Source organism: Pan paniscus, chromosome 7 (genome assembly GCF_029289425.2).
Source record: "Pan paniscus chromosome 7, NHGRI_mPanPan1-v2.0_pri, whole genome shotgun sequence".
Taxonomy (NCBI): domain Eukaryota; kingdom Metazoa; phylum Chordata; class Mammalia; order Primates; family Hominidae; genus Pan; species Pan paniscus.
This window is the reverse complement of record NC_073256.2, coordinates 31152558-31172679: the sequence shown is the minus strand read 5'-3', so window position 1 is coordinate 31172679 and position 20122 is coordinate 31152558. Positions and strand designations below refer to the sequence as shown.

At 39.5% G+C, this 20122-nt stretch overlaps 1 protein-coding gene across 2 annotated transcripts in view; it reads left to right on the top strand.

The window, feature by feature from the left end:
- LONRF1 (LON peptidase N-terminal domain and ring finger 1) overlaps positions 1 to 12284 on the top strand; it is a 33609-nt gene extending 21325 nt beyond the window's left edge. For both annotated transcript variants that reach the window (XM_034965667.4, XM_034965666.4), the window contains exons 8-12: positions 2336 to 2457; positions 4852 to 5010; positions 5121 to 5283; positions 8305 to 8457; positions 10930 to 12284. In XM_034965667.4, the coding sequence (XP_034821558.1) occupies positions 2336 to 2457; positions 4852 to 5010; positions 5121 to 5283; positions 8305 to 8457; positions 10930 to 11088 (756 nt within the window). In that variant the 3' untranslated portion in view covers positions 11089 to 12284. The remainder of the gene's footprint in view (positions 1 to 2335; positions 2458 to 4851; positions 5011 to 5120; positions 5284 to 8304; positions 8458 to 10929) is intronic.
- Positions 12285 to 20122: the final 7838 nt, after the last annotated feature.

Genomic DNA, 20122 nt, shown 5'->3' with positions numbered 1-20122 from the left:
TTTGTTAGTTACATTTTTAGCTAATATGCTCAATGTTTTTAGATGAAGTACTGTAAACATGCTATTTTTCCAGACTTCATTTAAATACCCCCCAGGATAACTATGATGCTTGTTTTTCCAGATTAACTGTTAGGTTGGTGCAAAAGTAATTGCGGTTTTTGGCATAATATTAGATCTATTGCTTTGATTAGGGATATTCCCTCTTTAAAAAATGTCTGGAGATTGAAAAATATATACTAAGCATATTTTTTGAAAGTATAACTAACATACTATTTAGCAATATCCTGTTTCCAACTTTGAAGATACCCTGCATAGTATAATTTGTAAATTCAAAATACATATACTTTAAAAAAAAATTGGTATGCTGTTCAGTTTTACATTTTTCCTACTTGTCATTTTATTTTGCTCATTTTTCCATTTCCATCTATTTTAGATACATGGTTTTTATAGCAGCATAATAGTCCAGTGATTTAACATTGCTTTGTTGTTGGATATATAAGGTTTCTTGTTCTCTTTTTAATATACTATGCTTTTGCCAACATCATTTAAAATGAATGATTTTATGCATCTTTATGTAATCGAAGATATTATGACAGATATTATATATCTGTCACTCAAGGACAGAGTTGAGGTCTGCTCCTCTACTCAGTAGTGGGTGACAATGGAAGAAAAATTTGAAAGAAAAATTATCTGCAGACTGTGTCTGAAATTGGGAACAAAACAGATGTTTTGCTTTTCTTAAGTAAGGCAATAACCATTTCCTTAGGTTAAATTTTTGGGAGGTGAATTATTGGATCAAAAGCCATATATTTATAAAGCCCTTAAAACCAATTGTTGGATTGCCTCATCCCCAGAAATGTTACATTTATTGAGATTTTTATCAGTAATGTAAGAGTGGCTGTATTTCCCTAGATGTTTAAACATCTTTATTAACTTAATAGAAAATGATAATGGAATTGCTTTTATGATAGCTAATTTGATTAATTTTGTGATAAACACTTATTATCTGTGTATATACTACCTGCCCAAGGCCACCTCTCCCCATGCTCCCCTGACCAGCAGCATCTGTCTCCTGACAACTTGTTAGAAACATAGATTCTTGGACCCTACCCCAGATGCTCAGAGACTCTGGCGTAGGGCTCAGTAGTCTGTATTTTAACAAGCCGTGATTCATGCTAAACTTTGAAAACCACCACCAATTTCCCAACCTCTCGCATTTCCCCATCTACTCTTCATTGGATAATGACAAAACCCTTGCTTTTACTGACTGCAGATCCAAGGATGGCTTCATCTTGTGATAGTTTCCCAGGAGGTTTTCCTCACTAATTTTATGAAATAAATATGTATTGGGCATTTTCTTTGTACAAAGTTCTGTGCATACACCCTGACCATGTCCCTGGCCCTACCCTAAGCAATTTTTAGTTTAACTACAGAGATGTAATATATCTGTGTACATATACTACACGCTACAATGCCTACTATGTGGTAAAAATAGTAAAATATGGGTTCTTGGGAGAGAAAAAAATAATTAAGGAAGAGTTTGTGAAAAAGGTAAAATTGGAGTCAGACCTTGAAGGATAGATATGTTTTGCATAAGCAGGAGTGAGAGAGATGGCTTTTGTAAGTTGGAATAGAGAATAACACAAAAATGCATGAGGATAGTACTTTTTCAGAGTATTTAGGGGTCAGCGCAAATGTAAGATTTTATATAGAGCTGGGGTGGATGGATCATACAGGAAAAGCAATATCTTGATAAGGGTCTGAGTGATAGTGTCCCAAGAAACGCACCTTCCTTGGGTCACTCAAGGACAGAGTTGAGGTCCGCTCCTCTACTCAATAGTGGGTGACAATGGAAGAAAAATCTGAAAGAAAATTTATCTAGAGACTGTGTCTGAAATTGGGAACAAAACAGATGTTTTGCTTTTCTTAAATAAGGCAAATGTGTTATTTTATTTATTCCTTATCCCCTTTTTGTATCTCAGTTAAAATGATAGTTTAGTGCCCATGAGCTGTCAGGTGGAAAAGGGCCTCTGTTGTGGAAGACGGCGGGGCAGGGCCCTCTGCGGCTAATAGAGAAGCTGTGGTCACAGCAGGAAGCAGTTCTTCTGTACAGGGCTTGGTTCAGGTTGCAGCCAACTATCTTTACTGCTCTTGTGCAAAGCCTCAGACAGGTTTTTTTGCTTAGCATCATCCATTGTAATGTTCCCCTCACTAATTAATCCAGAATTGATGGTATAAGTATGTAATAAAGGCTTTAATATATCAGTTAACTGTGTTGCCTGTTTTATACTGTAGGAAAACCACTGCTGGAATGTAAAATAATATTGTCTTTTAGTATCTAGCAGATAGGAGGTACTGTGTCACACAGCTGTTGGAAGAATTAATAGTGAAGTATCTGCCTGATGAACTGTCTGAGAGAAAAAAAATATATGATGAAGAAACTGCTGAACTCTCACAGTAAGTTTCTTCTCATAAAAAAAATTATGAACTACTACCCTTTAATAGTAAGGAAAAACCTCACCGCAAGCTGGATCCTGTCTTTAGTTCATCTCAGTCTAGTCAAGAAGTATTGGTCTGTTTCCGTGGTCCTCAACAGACAGAATCTTATAAAACTTCACTTGGTAACAGCCGGATGTTTTATAGGGAGTTATTGACTCAGCTCTGTGGGCTAAAGCAGTATTTTAGGCGGGGGAGGAATTTCCTACAGTGCCATCAGGCAGTGGAATGGGAAATAGAGAGGGGGCGCTGGTGACAGTGACATTGGTGGTGATGGCGGCTCTCATGTGTCATGGTAGGGCAAGAGGAAGGTTGAGGGTCAGTAGCCTAGATTAGCAGGGGATTTTCTGTCACATGGAGGCCCGGAAGGGGGCTTTCCAAACTTTGAGATCTGAGATTGAAATTGCAAGAGGGGTGTTCAGGGCCAAATCCTCAATTAATGAAGATACTGACTGGGAGCACAACTGAGTTGGTGTCAGGAGGGTGAAAATCTCGGAGGTAACTATGGGATTCGGTAAGACCACTCTGCAAAGAACACAGCAGCTGATGGAGCTGGGTAGGCAGGGCCAGGCATTGCTTGTTGTCCCTTTTCTGTTTTTCTTTCCCGTTTTTCTCCCTTTCTTTTCCCTAAATGTCTTTCCCTCTTGTGCAGTCACTTGGGTCTCTTTAAATTTTATTAACGGGTTTTTAATTTCTTTATTTCTTTTACTCTCTTTTAATTGAACACACTAAAAAACAAAATTATAATTTGTATATGCTGTTTTAACAACTTTTTGTTTCCATTGATTTTCAAAATATAAATTGAACATTTTGTATGTCACTTTCTAAGAAAAGCTGTGCTTGTAGACTCCTTTATCAACATGTGCCCATCAGATGTCTTCAGTGAGCCAGGTGCCTTCCACAGAAGAAAGATTTCCACTCTTTATAGAAATAGATATTGATTTGTCTTCTCACAGAATTGATATTTTATTGTGTGGTTTATAAAATGATGTGACAATTATGAACCTTTCTGATCAGTGCTGAAGCATCTAGATTTAAGAAAACTGCAGTTCTACTTTTGAAAATTTAAACATGGTGACACAACCAGCCCACCCACGGAAGAGTGGTAGACTCAAAGGACAGAGGAGGGAGACACACAGAGAGAGCTGCGCATTGGAGAGAAGAGAAGCGACAGGGTGTCCAGCTGCTTGCTAATGGGGCTGTTTCTTAAAACACATATTTTAAACATGTTTCACCTTATGTTTATATAAGTAATTGATGGTCATTTTGAAAAAAACTCAAAAATACAAATGAGCTTTTAAAAAAAGCCATAATCTGCAACCCAAAGGGAATCAACTATTGGCATTTTGGCATACATATTTCCAAACTTGAATGTAGTATGTATAAATAGGCTTTAAACAAAGATGGGATCATGTTATTCATGATCAGTATCTAAAACCTGCTCCTCTCATTAATATAAGCATTTCTTCTAATTCAGTTCATACACATCATCTTTTAATGGAAACATAGTATTCCGTTTTATGGATGTACCATAATTGATCTTACTAGTCTCCTCTTTATGATTCTACAATTTGGTTACTATCCACATTGCTACAGTGAACATTCATATAGCACTTGCCTGCTTATGTCTGAAAATAAGCTGGTTGGTTCCAAGAACATGAACATTTCCTGCCAACAATGTAAGGTTTCTGCTGTCTGTAGCCATGTTCTTTAGCGTGCCTGTGCTGTTTCAGACTGCCCCCATGCTGCCATTTTCCCCATACCTCAGACAGAACTGGGCATTTGCCTTTATCCTTCTCTTTCTTTCTACCAATCTGGCAATGAAAAATGTTATATCATTTTAATTACTTGGAAAAAATGTTATCTCATCAAAATATGTTTTCTTATCCTTGCGTTTGAAAATAATGGCTAAGAATTTTTAATTATTTGCTCTTTATTGTGGGAGTTCACTTTTTCTTGTTATCTAAGAGTAACTATGAGTGTTTGGATGAAAGGTATTTATTGTCATGTTATAAATATTTAAAACAGATTTTAATATAAAATATTACTTATAAATTCTCTTGATTCATAAACATACTTAGCTCTGTAAGATAATCTGGTATCTTAAAATTCAGTTTACTCTTATAAATAAGAGGATCACAGCAGATTTTTAGTATTAATATTTCATCAGTGTGAGCTTAATGAACGGGGTGCTGATTCTTGTTCTTGCCAAGAATGAAAACCACCTTATTTAGAACTAATTCTTTTTTTGCTTTACATTAGTTCATTACTGTTATAAACCTCACTCATTTTTTGTGTGTGTTCGGTAATATTTTTCTTGTATGAATTCTAATAATTAAACTGTTTTTCCCTTAGCTTGACCAAGAATGTTCCAATATTTGTTTGCACTATGGCCTACCCCACTGTGCCTTGCCCTCTCCATGTATTTGAGCCAAGATATAGATTGATGATTCGAAGAAGTATACAGACTGGAACCAAACAGTTTGGCATGTGTGTCAGTGATACACAAAATAGGTATGCTTTTTGTGAACCTAAATATTTGTGTTTATGTTAGACCTCTCAATATGGATGAGAACTTGCATGTTTATGTTTCAACTTTGTTACTAATCAAGGTTTTCTTTTAGTTTTGCAGATTATGGTTGTATGTTACAAATTAGAAACGTGCATTTCTTACCGGATGGAAGGTCTGTGGTTGATACAGTTGGAGGAAAGCGGTTTAGGGTTTTAAAAAGAGGAATGAAAGATGGATATTGCACTGCCGACATTGAATATCTGGAAGATGTTAAGGTATTTTAAAATGTGCTTTGCCAGCATACTTTCGTATATCCTGTTCCAGGGATTGGTACAGGCATGCAGGCTATTGTCTAGGTGCATGAACCAGTTCTTATCAGACAGCCTTACCACTGTGATGAGAATGTGCTCCAAGTTACGTTTTTCGTATCTTGCTCTGAAACTGTTGCACATTCTAAGAGAACTTGGAAGACTAGAACATAGATTCTCTTTATTTCTGCAGGCTTAACAACCAGCCCAGTGCCTAGAATGTATGTGTATATGTACACATGTGCATGTGTGTATACACCTGATAGGTACTTAACAATAGTGGTTGAGTAAGTTGAACTTCCAACCCATCTAAGTTTTGAAAGGTTTACATTTCTGCCCTGTTTTATTGAAGGTATTAGTAGTTGAAGCTGATGGAATTAGTAGATTGAAATTTGATGTAAATGTAAACACATCAAATCTTATAAGAATTGTTTTATATATTAAGATTGTTCTTGTGCCTAAGATAACCTTAATGATAAAATAGAGTTGAATGCTGTGTGAAGACCCTGGGGCAGACATAGAAAGCACTGCCAGTGTACATGTTGGTGATATCTTAACAGGGTAGGGTTTTTGTGATGTCTTTCTAGAATAGGGTTACTGTGGCCCTTTTGATGTTTGCAATACCCAGTTTACCTACTGCAGTTAGTTTAGGAACCGGAAAAGTGACTTATGATGCTACAAATACCAAATTGAAGGCAACTTCTTTTGGAAAGGCATTATAAAAACATAGATCTTATCCCTTCACTTGTTCATTGATCTGTTTAGGCCCTTCATTTCCTCAACATTTATTGGATATTGGCATTAGGTATTTTCACAAACATTAACTCATAGAATTTTCACAACTCTATGAAATAGTAGATGAGGAAAGTACAATTCAGAGGTGTTAATTAATTTGCCTGAGAGCCTATAGATAATGTAACAAAAATGGTTAAAACAAACTCTGACTCAGACTCTGAGCTTTATCACTATGCCATTTGGCTCTCTGTTGATAAACCTGATTAGTCTGACGTTGGCAGTCCTATCTTATTATAAAAATGCTATGGGGGTACTTTGTCTTGTGCAGTTGGCTGAAAGTATTGTGTGAGTTGAAATTTTGAGTTGATTGATATAATCTATGCCTTAGGCATACTTGGTTAATGGAATCACTTGCTAAAGGTTCTTCTTTGTAAAGTTAATAACTGTATTTCAGTTTTGTGTAAATTTATGTCTTCACATATTGGATTTGATGACAAAATCACTTGAGTATATGGCTAAATTACATGACTATATGTATTAATACTTATAAACATGTAGGCAATAGAATCACATTCTAAAAGTATTACAGATATGATATTTATAAACGAGTCCTCTTTGGTCCTCGGAATGTCTAGAAATCTTTTCTCATCATAATGTCTTCATCTATATAATGATTTTCTTGTCCATTCTGGAAAACCTTCTCAAATTTGTTTTATATAGCAAATTTTCCTCTTCTTATATTAATTCTGTTTTCTGTGACTTCTAATGAAATTTTAAGTTCTGTTAAAATTATCACAGTAAAGTTCCTTGACTTTAAAAGCTTGCTTTTAAAATGGAGCTGGCCAAAAAGCAGGCAGAGACTTTAAAAGCGTCTCTGCCTGCTTTTTGGCCAGCTCCATTTTTCATCACAGACGCTTATAATTGTTATCATTCCTTGTTTACCAGATCCTGTCATTTGTTTTCTTGAATTTTGTGAGGGTACAAAGCAGATGCTTTAAAAAAAAAAAAAGATTTAACAAGGCATAAGTTTGTTTCTTGCTCCTATCAATGTATGTTAGCAAGGGCCTGAATCATGTATAGTCATTTCAGGACCAAGATTCTTCAATTGTGTGGCTCCTCTACCTTTTTTAAAAGTTTATTTTTATTGTGGTAAAATATACATAGAATTTACCATTTTAACCATCTTTGAGTGCACACTTCAGTGGCATTAAGTACATTCACATTGTTATGCAAAAAACAGATGCTCTTTAAACTTTAGTTTTCATTTCAAATCTTTCAAAAGTAAAAAGTTTGTTTTTTTGTCTCTGGTGTGCTGTAGTCTTATTTTTATATTTCGAAATGTTTTCCGAGTCCCTTTGTTGTTTTTAAATGAGTCATCCTTGAAGTATGAAAGGCTGAGTCAGGCCTGGTATTTTTTCAGATGAGTTTGTGCATATGAGACAGAGCACGACCTGGCACGTAGCAAGTGGGATGTAAGTGTGCATTAAAGAAATCAATATAAGATGGATGAGTTAAACTTAGATCTTCCCACCTGTGTTCTCTGAGACTACTCTTCTATCTCAGGCTGGAAGCCTGATGCAATTAATTTTACATTTGCAGTTTGGTGACCCAGTAGTCTAAAGAATACACTGAGGGGTTCCAGAGGTAGCCATAGCCTTGGGCTTTGCCAGCAGAAGCTCATCATTGTGTAATTGACTCTCTGACGTACTGGCTTTATATGCTAACTTATTTGTTGTAGCTTTTTGTTTGTTTTTGTGTTTTGACCCAGTTCCCTAGTAAAAGATGTAACTGTGCCTGGACACCTCCTGTTACTACTTTCTGTCATGTCATCTACACCCTAACTACTTATCTTTTCTTTTTTTGTAGCAACTATCATCCACTTTTTTGTTCCACTGCTTTTAAAAACCATTGATCCATAAAGACAAATGGAATTCCAAATTAGACCTCTGAACCAGAACTCACTCTCAATCTTACTCTTCCCACTTGGGGGCTGTTGTAGGGTTCTGCAATATTGCACTGCTAAGTCAGCAAGGTTAGGCATAGGTCAGGCCTTGCTGTCTTTCTTTAGTCTGGTCAGCCCTATATGAGACAGAAATATGTATTAAAAGCATAGGAATAATACTCTCTGGGACGTCAGCACTGAAACAGGTATTGCCCTGTTCTTCTGATTCCTTTTTCCATTTGTGTCGGTTGGCATATGGCATATGGACGGGGGATTAGACACAGAAGTCTTACTGACTATTGTATTTCTAGGTTGAGAATGAAGATGAGATTAAGAATCTCAGAGAGCTTCATGATTTGGTTTACTCTCAAGCCTGCAGCTGGTTTCAGAATTTAAGAGACAGATTTCGAAGCCAAATTCTTCAGCACTTCGGATCAATGCCCGAGAGGGAGGAAAACCTTCAGGTATGGTGGCTTTTCTGTTCTTCCAAAAGTCACTTTTTTATAAACCCAAATTTGCACACTTCTACATTTGTTTTCTTATTGTCCTTTCTGCACTACTTTTTCTTTGACTGTCCCCTCCCCCGCCCCAGCCCCACCTCATCTTTGCAATCATGAGTTCTCTAGAGCAGTGGTCTCCACTACATTCCGTACAGATAGAGGCTGGAAATACGTGTCAGCTGAGATGCCTGTAGGAGAGAGTGCCAGAGAGGGAGCAAGTCCTTAAGAGGATTTTTAGGAGTGGGTAAGGAATTAAAAACGGGATATTACTATCTAGAAACTGTGACTGTGGGACAACTAACCATGCCTTTGAGCCCATCGCCTGTTGCTGTTATTCTTTGACAGCAGAGAGACTTACCATTTTCTATATATTTGAAACATCTTTTCTCACCTTTCTTTGTATCTCCCAACATTTGACCCAACCACTTCAATTCATTTTTGTCTCTTCATGTTTAATACCTCGCTTCTCATGAAACTATTATTCTTTTAGTCTTGCTGGTACTTAGGGTTTACACTTAAGCTTAGTCTAATGAATGTGTATCTGTTACTTTCTGTGCAAGCAAAACTGCAGGAGGCATAAAAGAAGGGTCTGGCTCCTGGAAAATCTAATCATAGAGTTACTAAAGCACTATGTTTTAGGCATCGTAGCATTTTGAATTGAATTAAATGTTTTTGATTAGAAGGTGATAGATTTTACAAAGGAATGGCTGTCAGTAAATATGTGAAGATGGAGAGATAATAGATCTCATTGTAATGCACACTGCCTCATTCCCGTTTTCAAGGGTTGGTCTACATTTGTCAGAATCCCAATTGAATCCTTCACCTGAACTTGAAACACCAACATTAGGCCATCTCCAAATTTAGTATTCATTCTGTTTAGCATATTATCAGTTGCCATCTATTTGTTTTAACTGATTACTTGAATCTGATTAAACATCATAGAAATGGGCTTTGATAAGAACAATATTGAATAAGAAATTTTAAATAACAAAACAGCTTATAGAAAAATTCAGCATAACTTTTCCATCACCTTCACCACCCTTGCCTTTTATTATCCTGTCTTCTATCACTGCTTTCTGTTAGCAGTGTTGTGTGAGTTAGGATTTGGGCAGGAAAGCAAAAGCAACCACCCTTCATTTTCCCAGAATGAAGGGTTTGATGTAGGATGTAGACTTCATATAGTAGTTGGGAGAGCTGTGGGAGTGAAGGTCAGGGATGTCACCTACAGAAGTCAGGGAATCTGCCACCAGAGATCCTGCATCAGAAACAGCCAACAGCGTGCTTCTGAAGAACTAGTGGGGAAGTGGCTATAATTCTTAGGAATCCCAGCAAGTCCGCACCACTATCTCAGTCTACAGCAGTGGAGAAAGGGGTTTCCAGGAGCTCTCTGGAAAGTTCCTGCCCACACTTTGCAACAATCTTCAGGGGATAATGGCTTCTCTTCCAGCTTCCACACCCAACAAGAGTGCCTTTCATCGGCCAACTCTAACCTGGAACCCTATGGCAGAGGGGATTTTAGGAGACAGTTTGTAATGTCTGTGGAATGCAGATGAGGAGGTAGCAATGCTTAGCTGACAGCGGACAATACACAAATATAGAAACCGAATCTGATTCTAGAGGGGCCTACTGAGATCAGCACTGATGTTGTAGCTCCTTTTGTCATTCTGAAGCTTTATATTTTAAGTCCGATAAATAGCAATTTAAGGTTCAGTGAAGGTGGCTTACAAGTCCTTCTATGGAAATTTCTAGTTGTTTCAATAGCCAATAGTCAGCCCTCACAGCATTACCAGGACCTTTTCACTGGAGATATGTTTCTTTTTTGAACAACATTGGAAGCTGGGGCCTTTTTCTTCTGTCTTTCCAAGGGTTCCATAATACTTTGAGGAAATTTTAAATCTCAATTAACATTTCTTAATGCTTTAAATCTATAGCTCAAGAAAGTGGCTGTCAACTAGGGGCATGTTGCCCCCACAGGATATTTGGCATTACCTGGAGACATTTTTGGCTGTCACAGCTGGATGGGAAGGTGCTACTGGCATCTGGTGGATAGAGATCAGAGATGCTGCTGAATGTGCTCTAGTGCATAGGACAGCCACATGCAACAAAGAATTATCTGGCTCAAAGTGTCAGTAGCCTGAGGTCGAGAAGCCTTGCTAGTGTAATAGGAGGAAAGAGCGCGTGTTGACTGTGGAGAGTCAGGTCTAGATTTGAATCTCGGCTCTGCCACATATGAGCCAAGAGATCTTGGACAATTTGCATTACATTGCTGAGCTTCAGTTTCCCCCATTTTATACTTTGCATAATTGTTAAGGACATTGGAGATAGCACCTGGCACATAGTACAAGTGCTCAATAAATAGTAATTTTTTGGTGGTTTGCTACTGTTGTTACATAAATCCTTGTTTTATTAATGGTATAAACTGTCCATTGTTTTTAGGCAGCCCCTAATGGACCTGCATGGTGTTGGTGGCTTCTTGCAGTTCTCCCTGTAGATCCACGATACCAGCTGTCGGTTTTGTCAATGAAGTCTTTGAAAGAACGGTTGACCAAGATACAGCATATACTGACCTATTTTTCTAGAGACCAATCTAAGTAACTAACTCTTTGGATCTCCCTTTAAAGTTACCCTAATCTGGCTGCATTGATGGCCAGATTGTCTGCTGCCTTTGCACATCTAGTGCTGGTTTCAGAAATTTAATGAAACTTTTCTTTTTCCTTCGACCTCCTGAATCATGTGGTTCTGCAAATGAATACCTTCAACTAGGATTGAGACCACTAAGAACTTGCACAGAAAAACACGCACTGAATGTGTGTTGAACCTCTACATTGTGAAGTTGCACTATGTACCATACTCTAAAATGAAATAAGAACTCTTTATGTCTGTGAGAGAGTGTGTGTGCGTGTGTGCGTGCGTGTGTGCTTGTGTGCTTGTGGGGGTTGGGTAGTGTGTGTGCATTTTCTCTGGCTTTAAAATTTTAAAACAAACAAAAAAAAAGCCATAGAGAGCAGAACTTGCCGAGGGTCATTTATTGCCCAAGTTTACAAGAGTAGCGATACAAGTTTTTGCAAATTGAATTTGCCTCAGATATATCTGTCCTAATGCTTATATTTGCACAAGTATGTAAAATATTGTGTTGAGGATCATTCTTTGTTGGAAATACTGCTCTTGCTGAACTGTCTTGACCATTGACTATGACACAGTTTCTTATTTATGTAAATACTTGCATCACAGTGGCCGACAGGCATTGGATGCAGAACCTAGAGCCAGTTTTCAGGAACAATTGTAAACCTGACATGGTACTGTGCATCTATTCATAAAACACTCAAAACTGTGAAAATATGGTTTACATTTAATTGTACATAAAGGTAAAGGGAGAACTCAATTCAGTACCAGTTAGTTTGTACATTTTAGGGGGCTTTTCACATTAACTGCCCATTTATGTAATTTATAGTTTGACATGATGTGTTTGTTTTAAAAAAAATGCATAGTATAAACCCATTAAGGATCTGGGAAAAGAGAAGAAGTTTAATATAGAACTAAGCTTTTAAAGTTTGTTTTTGTTTTTAATTCTGGTCTCGGTGCAAATGTTAGTTATGCCTTATTCATATCACAGTTAGATCACCATGCTGCAACATGGTTTATATTCATGCTGCCCTAGAAACTTTTGTAATTATTTGTTGCAAATTTGTGACTGTCCTTATTAACTTTCTTTTATGTAAGTAATTTGTAAAAGTTTCTTAAAATTTTTGCTTTTGCTTATTTAATTTTGAATAAAAGCTAAATTCCTAATACTTTTTCTTAAATTGTAGGTCAATGTTATAAAAACAAGTCAGTAGAAGAACCAAACTGCATATGTTAAAGAACAGATGAGTTTTGCTTATGGTTTGGTGGCATTAGATATATGCTATGGTTTCCAAAAACTTTGGCCATTTTTATTTTTTGAGAAAAAAAAAAAGCAATTTATTGAGGGTTTAGGCCTCGGAATCATCCCTAAAGCACTATTTTTCAACCTTTTAAAAATCCATGTCCCTTTAGGGTAAGGCTAAAATTCTTTCTTTGATGCCTCACCATTTGAGACTTCTCTTGGTTACACAGACTGGACTGTTTCTGCCCCCAGTTCCTCAGCTAGGATTTTGCAAATGTCAGTCAATCATCTTTTTTTTTTTTTTTTTTTTTTTTTTTTTTTTTGAGACAGGATCTTGCTCTATGGCCAAGGCTGGAATGCAGTAGCACAATCATAACTTGCTGCAGCCTCAAACTCCTGGGCTCAAGTGATTTTCCTGTCACAGGATCCTTGGGGTGGCACTTTGCCAGCCAGAAATGTCTGTGGCCGGTGGTGCCTTCTGCCTGAGTAATGCTCATGCCCACTGGGCTTGTTCTGGCCACTCAGCCTGGCAGGCTGTGCTTGGCTTTTGCTACCAGCCCAGATCCCCCACCTGCCAAGAGCGAACCAGGCACGGAGCAGCGAGGGGTGTGTGGGCAAGTGCATGCAGGGTCCAGACACTGCACACAGCCAGGCACACCAGCTGCTGTGTTGGGGTGGGCACCTTCGTGCGAGGTTGCAGCTGGACCAGATGCACCACGTGGCTTCCACTGCAGGCACCCACATCTGGACAAGGGGAACACTGTGGCACCCAGAAGCTTGGAGATGCCAGGAACCACAGAGCTCCAAAGAGGGTGTCACAGCCCTGGCTTAGGCACCCCTTAGGTCTAGACTCCCCAAATAGCTGTAGCTCTTCTTGTCACCCACAATGTGGTGAGTTGGGGGGCAAGGGGGGTACGTGTTTCAGCCCTGTTTGTGTTATAGTTCTTTCAGTTTCACCATTTAGCAAGTCCTGAGTTCTTTCCCTGCATCCAGGAAGAATGAGGTAGACAGACAACTGGAAGGTGAGCAAAGCAGAGAGGAGCTTCACTGAGTGATAGAACAGCTCTCAGGAGACCCGAAGTGGGTAGCTCCTTTCTGCAGGCAGGTCTTCCTGATGAGTGTCCAGCTTTCAGTGGAGAGAAGACCCTCAGTGGGTAGCTCTTTTCCACAGGCAGGTCATCCCATAGAGTGTCCAGTTCTCAGCAGAGAAGAGACCTGAAGTGGGTAGCTGTTTTCCACAAGCAGGTCATCCAGAAGAGTCAAGGAGACCCACAGTGGGTAGCTCCTTCCTGCAGCTGGTAGTCCTGAGGGTCTGTTTGAGTCTTACTGAGTCTAGGGTTTTTATGGGCTCAGGAGGGGAAGTGTGTGCTGATCGGTCCATGGGCAGCCATGGGTGGGCTGGGGAAAAAGCTCCATATGTACTCACTCCAGGCAGTGGACTCCAGCTGGAACTGGCAGCTCAGGCCCCAGGCTTCAGGCCATCCCTGGCTTGAAGGTGAGGTTTCACCAGGACCCACCCTTTTCCATCCTGCCACCATCAGCATGCCATCCACAGCAACCAGGCTGTTCCTACCAAGAGGCACCGGCAGGCTTGTGCCAAACCGCCCTCAGTGCCCCCTTCGCCTCCCACCCCTGCTTGTTGGTGCCCAAAATTCAAAGGGGGTCAAGGTGGTGGGACTGGTGTGTCAGCACCACCCCTAGCATGCACACATCCAGCCAGGTTGAGATAGCACCCGGGTTCAGCCTCAACTTTGCTCCAGAATTGGAGCAGGTGTCAGGAGAGGGGAGAAGCAGGAGCAGGCACTTCTGAGCCTGTGGGGCCAGGGGGGCTTCCAGAAGTGCAGGCATGCCGAGGTCTGGAGCCATAGCTGGGTGGCTGCAACTGCATCCATGAGTGTGGGGCTCCTGCCCTGCCAACTCAGTAGGGGGTGGGGCTCCCACCTGTTCCCTCCCCTATTGGATCCACTGTGTAGTAGTGTGTAAACCTACGGTGATATTAAAAGTTATATCTCCCTAGGGTATTGCGAATAACATCACAGTGGGTGTACAACCACTGTGATATTCGAAGTAATACCTCCCTAAGATATGACAAAAAATATCAAAGCGCGGACCCAGTCGTGCCATCAAAAGTAACGTCTCTGTGGATATTCCGAATAATATCACAGGGTGTACACAGCCTGTGACATTAGGAGTAGCATCCCCATAAGATATTCCGAGTAATATCACAGGGTGTACACCCCATGTGACATTAAGGGTAACATCTTAGGATGTTACGAACAACATCACAGGGTGTATACCCCCTGTGACTTTTTAAGTAACATCAACCCTAGAATATTACGAAGAATATCATGGGTGTACACCCCGTGTGACATTAGGAGTAACATCTCCCTAGGATATTACGAAGAATACCACTGGGTGTACACCCTCTGTCATATTAGTAGTAACATCCTTCTAGGACATTATGGATAATATCACAAGGTGTACACACACTGTGATATTTGGAGAGATATCTCCCTAGGATAGAAGGTATCATATCACAGAATGTATGTGCATGGTGTACACCTACTGTGATATTAGAAGCAATATCTCCCTATGAAAGTATGAGAAATACCAAAGGGAGTACACACTCTGTGCTATTAGATGTCATGTTTACCATGGATATTACAAATAATATCGCAGGGTGTACACACATGAGGTACACCCACTGTGGTATTATTTGTACTGTCTTAGATATAACTCTCTAATATAACAGAGAGAGTTATAACTCTGTAATATCTCTGAGATATTACAAATAATATCACAGTGAGTGTAAACACAGTGTACATAGTGTACACCCACTGTGAGATTTACAGTAATATCTCCCTATAAGACTACAAATATTATCGAAGGGTGTACAACCCTTTGACCGCAGGAGTAACATCCTTCTGGATATTGGGAATGATATCATAAGCCATACCCACCCTGTGACATTTTGTACACCCTTTGTGACATGAAAAGTCACACCCCCTGGTATATTACGAATAATATCAAAGGCAGTTGACGCACACGGTGTACACATCCTGTTGCATTAGGCATAATCTTTTTCTGTGATTTCCGAATAATATCACAGAAGGTGTACACACATTGTGTACACTCCAGGTGACATTAGGAGGAACATCTCCTCAAGCTGTTAGAAATAATATTACCAGGGTTGCATACACATGGTGTACCCTCCCTGTGACATTAGCAGCAACATTCCCCTAGAATATTACGAATAACATCAGAGGGGGAGTACACACATAATGTACGCACCTTGTGAAATTAGGAGTAGCATCTCCCTACGATGTTATGAGTAATATCACAGAATGTGTACTCATATGGCATATACCCCATATGATGTTAGGAGTTACATCCTTCTAGTATGTTAGGAAGAATACCACAAAGGTGTTCACACATGGTTAACAGCATATGGAATATTAGGATTAACATCCCTTGAGATCATTACAAATAACATCACAAGGGCTGTGCACATATGGTGCACATGATCTGTGACGTTAGGAGTACATTTCCCTGACACATTATGAGAAATATCACAGAGTGTACACCTTCTGTGACATTTGGAGTAATGTCCCGTAGGGTAGTACGAATAATATCCCAGGGTGTACATCCCCTGTGGCCTGAGGAGTAACATCTTTCTAGGATAGTGTGAATAATATCACTAAACGCACAGCCCCTGTGACACAAGGAGTAACATCCACCTAGGATATTAGGAATAATATCACAGGGAGTACACCCCATGTGACAGTAGGAGTAACCTCGCCCGAGGATATAACGAACAAATACAGAGGATGTACACGTGTGGTGACATCAGCAGTAACATCCATTTAGGATATTACGAATATTATCACAGTGTGAACACCGCCTGTGACATTAGGAGTAACATCTCCCTGGGATATTAAGAATAATGTCACGGGGGGCACACCCTCTGTGATATTAGCAGCAACATCTTTCTAGGAGATTACGAATGATATCACAGGGTGTCAACTCACTTTGATATTAGAAGGACTATATCCCTAGGATATAAGCTATCTCATGTCACGGAGTGTACACACATGGTGTACACCCACTGTGTTATTAGCAGCAATATCTCCCTATGATATTATGAAAACTATCACAGGGTGTACCTTCTGTGGGTTACTAGAAGTAATGTTTACCATGGATATTACAAATAATATCACAGGGTGTACACACATGGGGTACACCCACTGTGATATTAGGAGTGATATCTCTCGAAGATATTACAAATAATATCCCAGTGGGTGTACCCCATGTGTGTACACCCACTGTGATATTTAAAGTAATATCTCTCTATAAGACTACAAATAACATCAAAGGGTGTACACCCCCTGTGACACTATGAGTAACACCCCCCTACAATACTGGGAACAATATCACACGGTGTACACCCCTGTAACGTTAGGAGTAACATCCCCCCTGAATATTACTAATAATATCACAAGGTGTACAGGCATTGTGACATTAGTCGTAATATCCTGCTAGCATATTTTCAATAATATCACAGAAGGAGCACACCTGTGACATTAAGAGTAACATCCCCCTAGAATAGTAAGAATAATATCACAGGGTGTACACCCCCTGTGACATTAGGAGAATCATCTCGCTAGAACATGATGAAGAATGTCACAGGGTGTTATCTTCTGTGCCAATAGGAGTATAGACCCCTGGGAAATTATGAATACTATCAAAGGGTGTACACCCCTGTGACATTAGGAGTAACGTATTTCTAGAATATCACGAATAATATCACAATGTGTACACCCCCTGTGTCATTAAAAGTAAAATTGCCCCAGGATATTACGAAATAGAACACAGGGAGTACACCCCGTGTGACATTAGAAGTAACATCCCCCGAGGATATAGCGAATAATATCAGAGAACGTACCTGCATTGGGACATCAGTAGTAACATCTCTTCAGGAAATATGAATAATACCAAAGGGTGTACACGCATTGTGAAATTAGAGTGAACTCCCGCTAGGATATTACGAATTTTCTGACAGGGTCTACTCGCCCTGTGACATTAGCAGTCATGTTTTCCTAGACTATTATGAAGACTGTGAAAGAGTGTACAGGACCTGTGAATTACGAGTAACATTTCTATAGAATATCGCACGTAACATCACTCTGTGTACACCCCGTGTGACATCAGGGGTAACATCCCACAAAATTATAACGAAAAGCTTCACAAGGTGTACACCCTCCGTGACATGAAAAGTAACATTTCCCTAGAATACGACCTCTAGAATCCCCTAGAATTCCCTAGAATCTCACCTCTCTGATATGAGGAGTGACACCTTATAAGGATAATACGAGTAATTTGACAAGGTGTACAAACTCTGTGACATAAGCAGTGACATCCCTCTAGGATGTTATGAATACTATCAAAGGGAATATATCCCGTGTGACAATAAAAGTAACCTCCGCTTAGGAGAACAAGAATAACATCAAAAGGTGTACACACATTGTGACATTATTATTAATGACCCGCTAGGATATTGGGAATAACATCACAGTGTGTAGAGTCGTGTTACAACAGGATTAACATTCCCCTACAATATGACGAATAATATCGCAGGGTGTATATCCTCTGTGACTTTAGTAGGGGCATCTTGCTAGAATATGGAAAACAATGTTCCAGGGTGTGAACCAAGGGGGGCAGTAGACAAAAGATCCCAGGAAAAAGGGGGGAGTCCTATCAACCCCCTCTCCCCCCGTGAATATGACGATCCTCGGTGGTCACACAGCGTGTTCACGTTATTGTCAGTAATATCTTCTCCGCCTCTGGAAATTACCAGCTATATCACCGACGGGTGCACATCCTCTGCACTCTTTGGAGTAATAGCATTCTCTTTCCCCTTGATATTAAGAACAATATCACAGGAGTGTTTTTACCCCTAGGGGCATTCCGTGTAGTATCATCCTCTCCCACGATGAAATTAGGAACAATATCATTGGGGGCGTGTCCACTCCATGCGATATTGAAAGTAATATCGTCCTCTTCTCTCCTGGATCATGGGAACCATATCACTGGGGTGGTGTTCACTTTCTGCGGTATTGGGAGTAAGATCATCCTCTCCGCCTTGGAATATTAAGGACCATATCACAGTGGGGCTGTACAAACCCAGTGCTATTAAGAAGAATATTATCCTCCCCTGCCCTGCACATTGGAAAAAATATCACAGAGTGGGTGTACACCTCCTGTGATGGGGGTGGGGGGGTGATATCATCTTCTCTTCTTCTGGATAGTAGAAACAATATCACACGGGTTTGTACACTTTCTGTGATATTGGGAGTAATATCAACTTCTCTGCCTTTGAATATTAAGAACAGCATCAAGACTGGATGTACACCCTCTGCGATATTGGGAGTAATATATGCCTCTCCTCTCAATGGATATTAGGAATAATATCCCCGGATGGGTGTACGCCTCCTGCTGTGTGGGGAGTCATATCGTCCTCTCGCTTCCGGGCTACTAGGAACAACATCAGAGGGTGGGTGTACACAGCCTGAGATATTGCGAGTAATATCACCCTCTCCCCCTCCGGATATTAGGAACAATGTCACAGAAGGGGTGTACACTTCCTGCCATACTGGGAGTAATAGCATTCTCTTCTTCCATGAATATTAGGAGCAAAATCACCGGGTGGATGCACACCCAGGGCTACATTGGAAGTAACGTCATACTCCACACCCTGGAGATTATATTCGGATCAATATCACCGGGTGGGTGTACACCTAGTGCGATATTGAACGGAATATCATGCTCTCTCCCTCCCTGGACATTAGGAACAATATCATAGGTGGGTGTACACCCACTGAGATATTAGGCGTAAGATTCGTATTCATCATTCCTCATTTATTATTCACATGAATATGAATTACCAATATTAATATTAATAAATGCTAATAAAGTGTTCAGATTATTAATATTAATATTAATTATTAGGAGCTAACATTACTGTTTTCTAATGAATAAGATCAATATCAGTTATTAATATCAGGCGTTATTAATCATTAATATGAATCATTTATTATCATTTGTATAACTATTTAATATTAATTATCATTATTATTGGTATGATTTTTTAAATTATATTATCAGTTATTAATATTGATAATTATTAGTATCGATTAATAATTGATATTATTAATTGCGATAAGTAATATTGATATTAAAATGGATATTATAGATTATTATTAATTGCATTACTATTATTAATTATTAATTGCGATAAGTAATATTGATATTGAAATTGATATTAATTGCGATAAGTAATATTGATATTAAAAGTGATATTATTAATTGCGATAAGTAATATCGTGCCATTCCACTTAATATCTGTGGTCTTGTTGCTAATATCCGGGCGGGGACAGCACGGTATTAATCCCAATAATCCAGAAGGTGTAGACCTCCCCTGTGATATTGTCCCTCACATCCAAAGGTGGAGAGGAAAATATATCTCCCGGTTTCGCAGGGGTTGTACACCACCCCTGTGACATTGTTCTTAATGTCCAGGGGTAGAGAAAATGACGTGACTCACAATATGGCAGGGGATGAACACCCCCTCCATGATATTGTTCCTGATATTCAGGGGGGAAGAGTATGATATTTTTCCCAATATGACAGCAGGTGTACTCCCCATATCCCAGGGGGTGGATAGTATCCTGATCTGTGATAGACTCTGCCACGATGCGGGGAGTAATG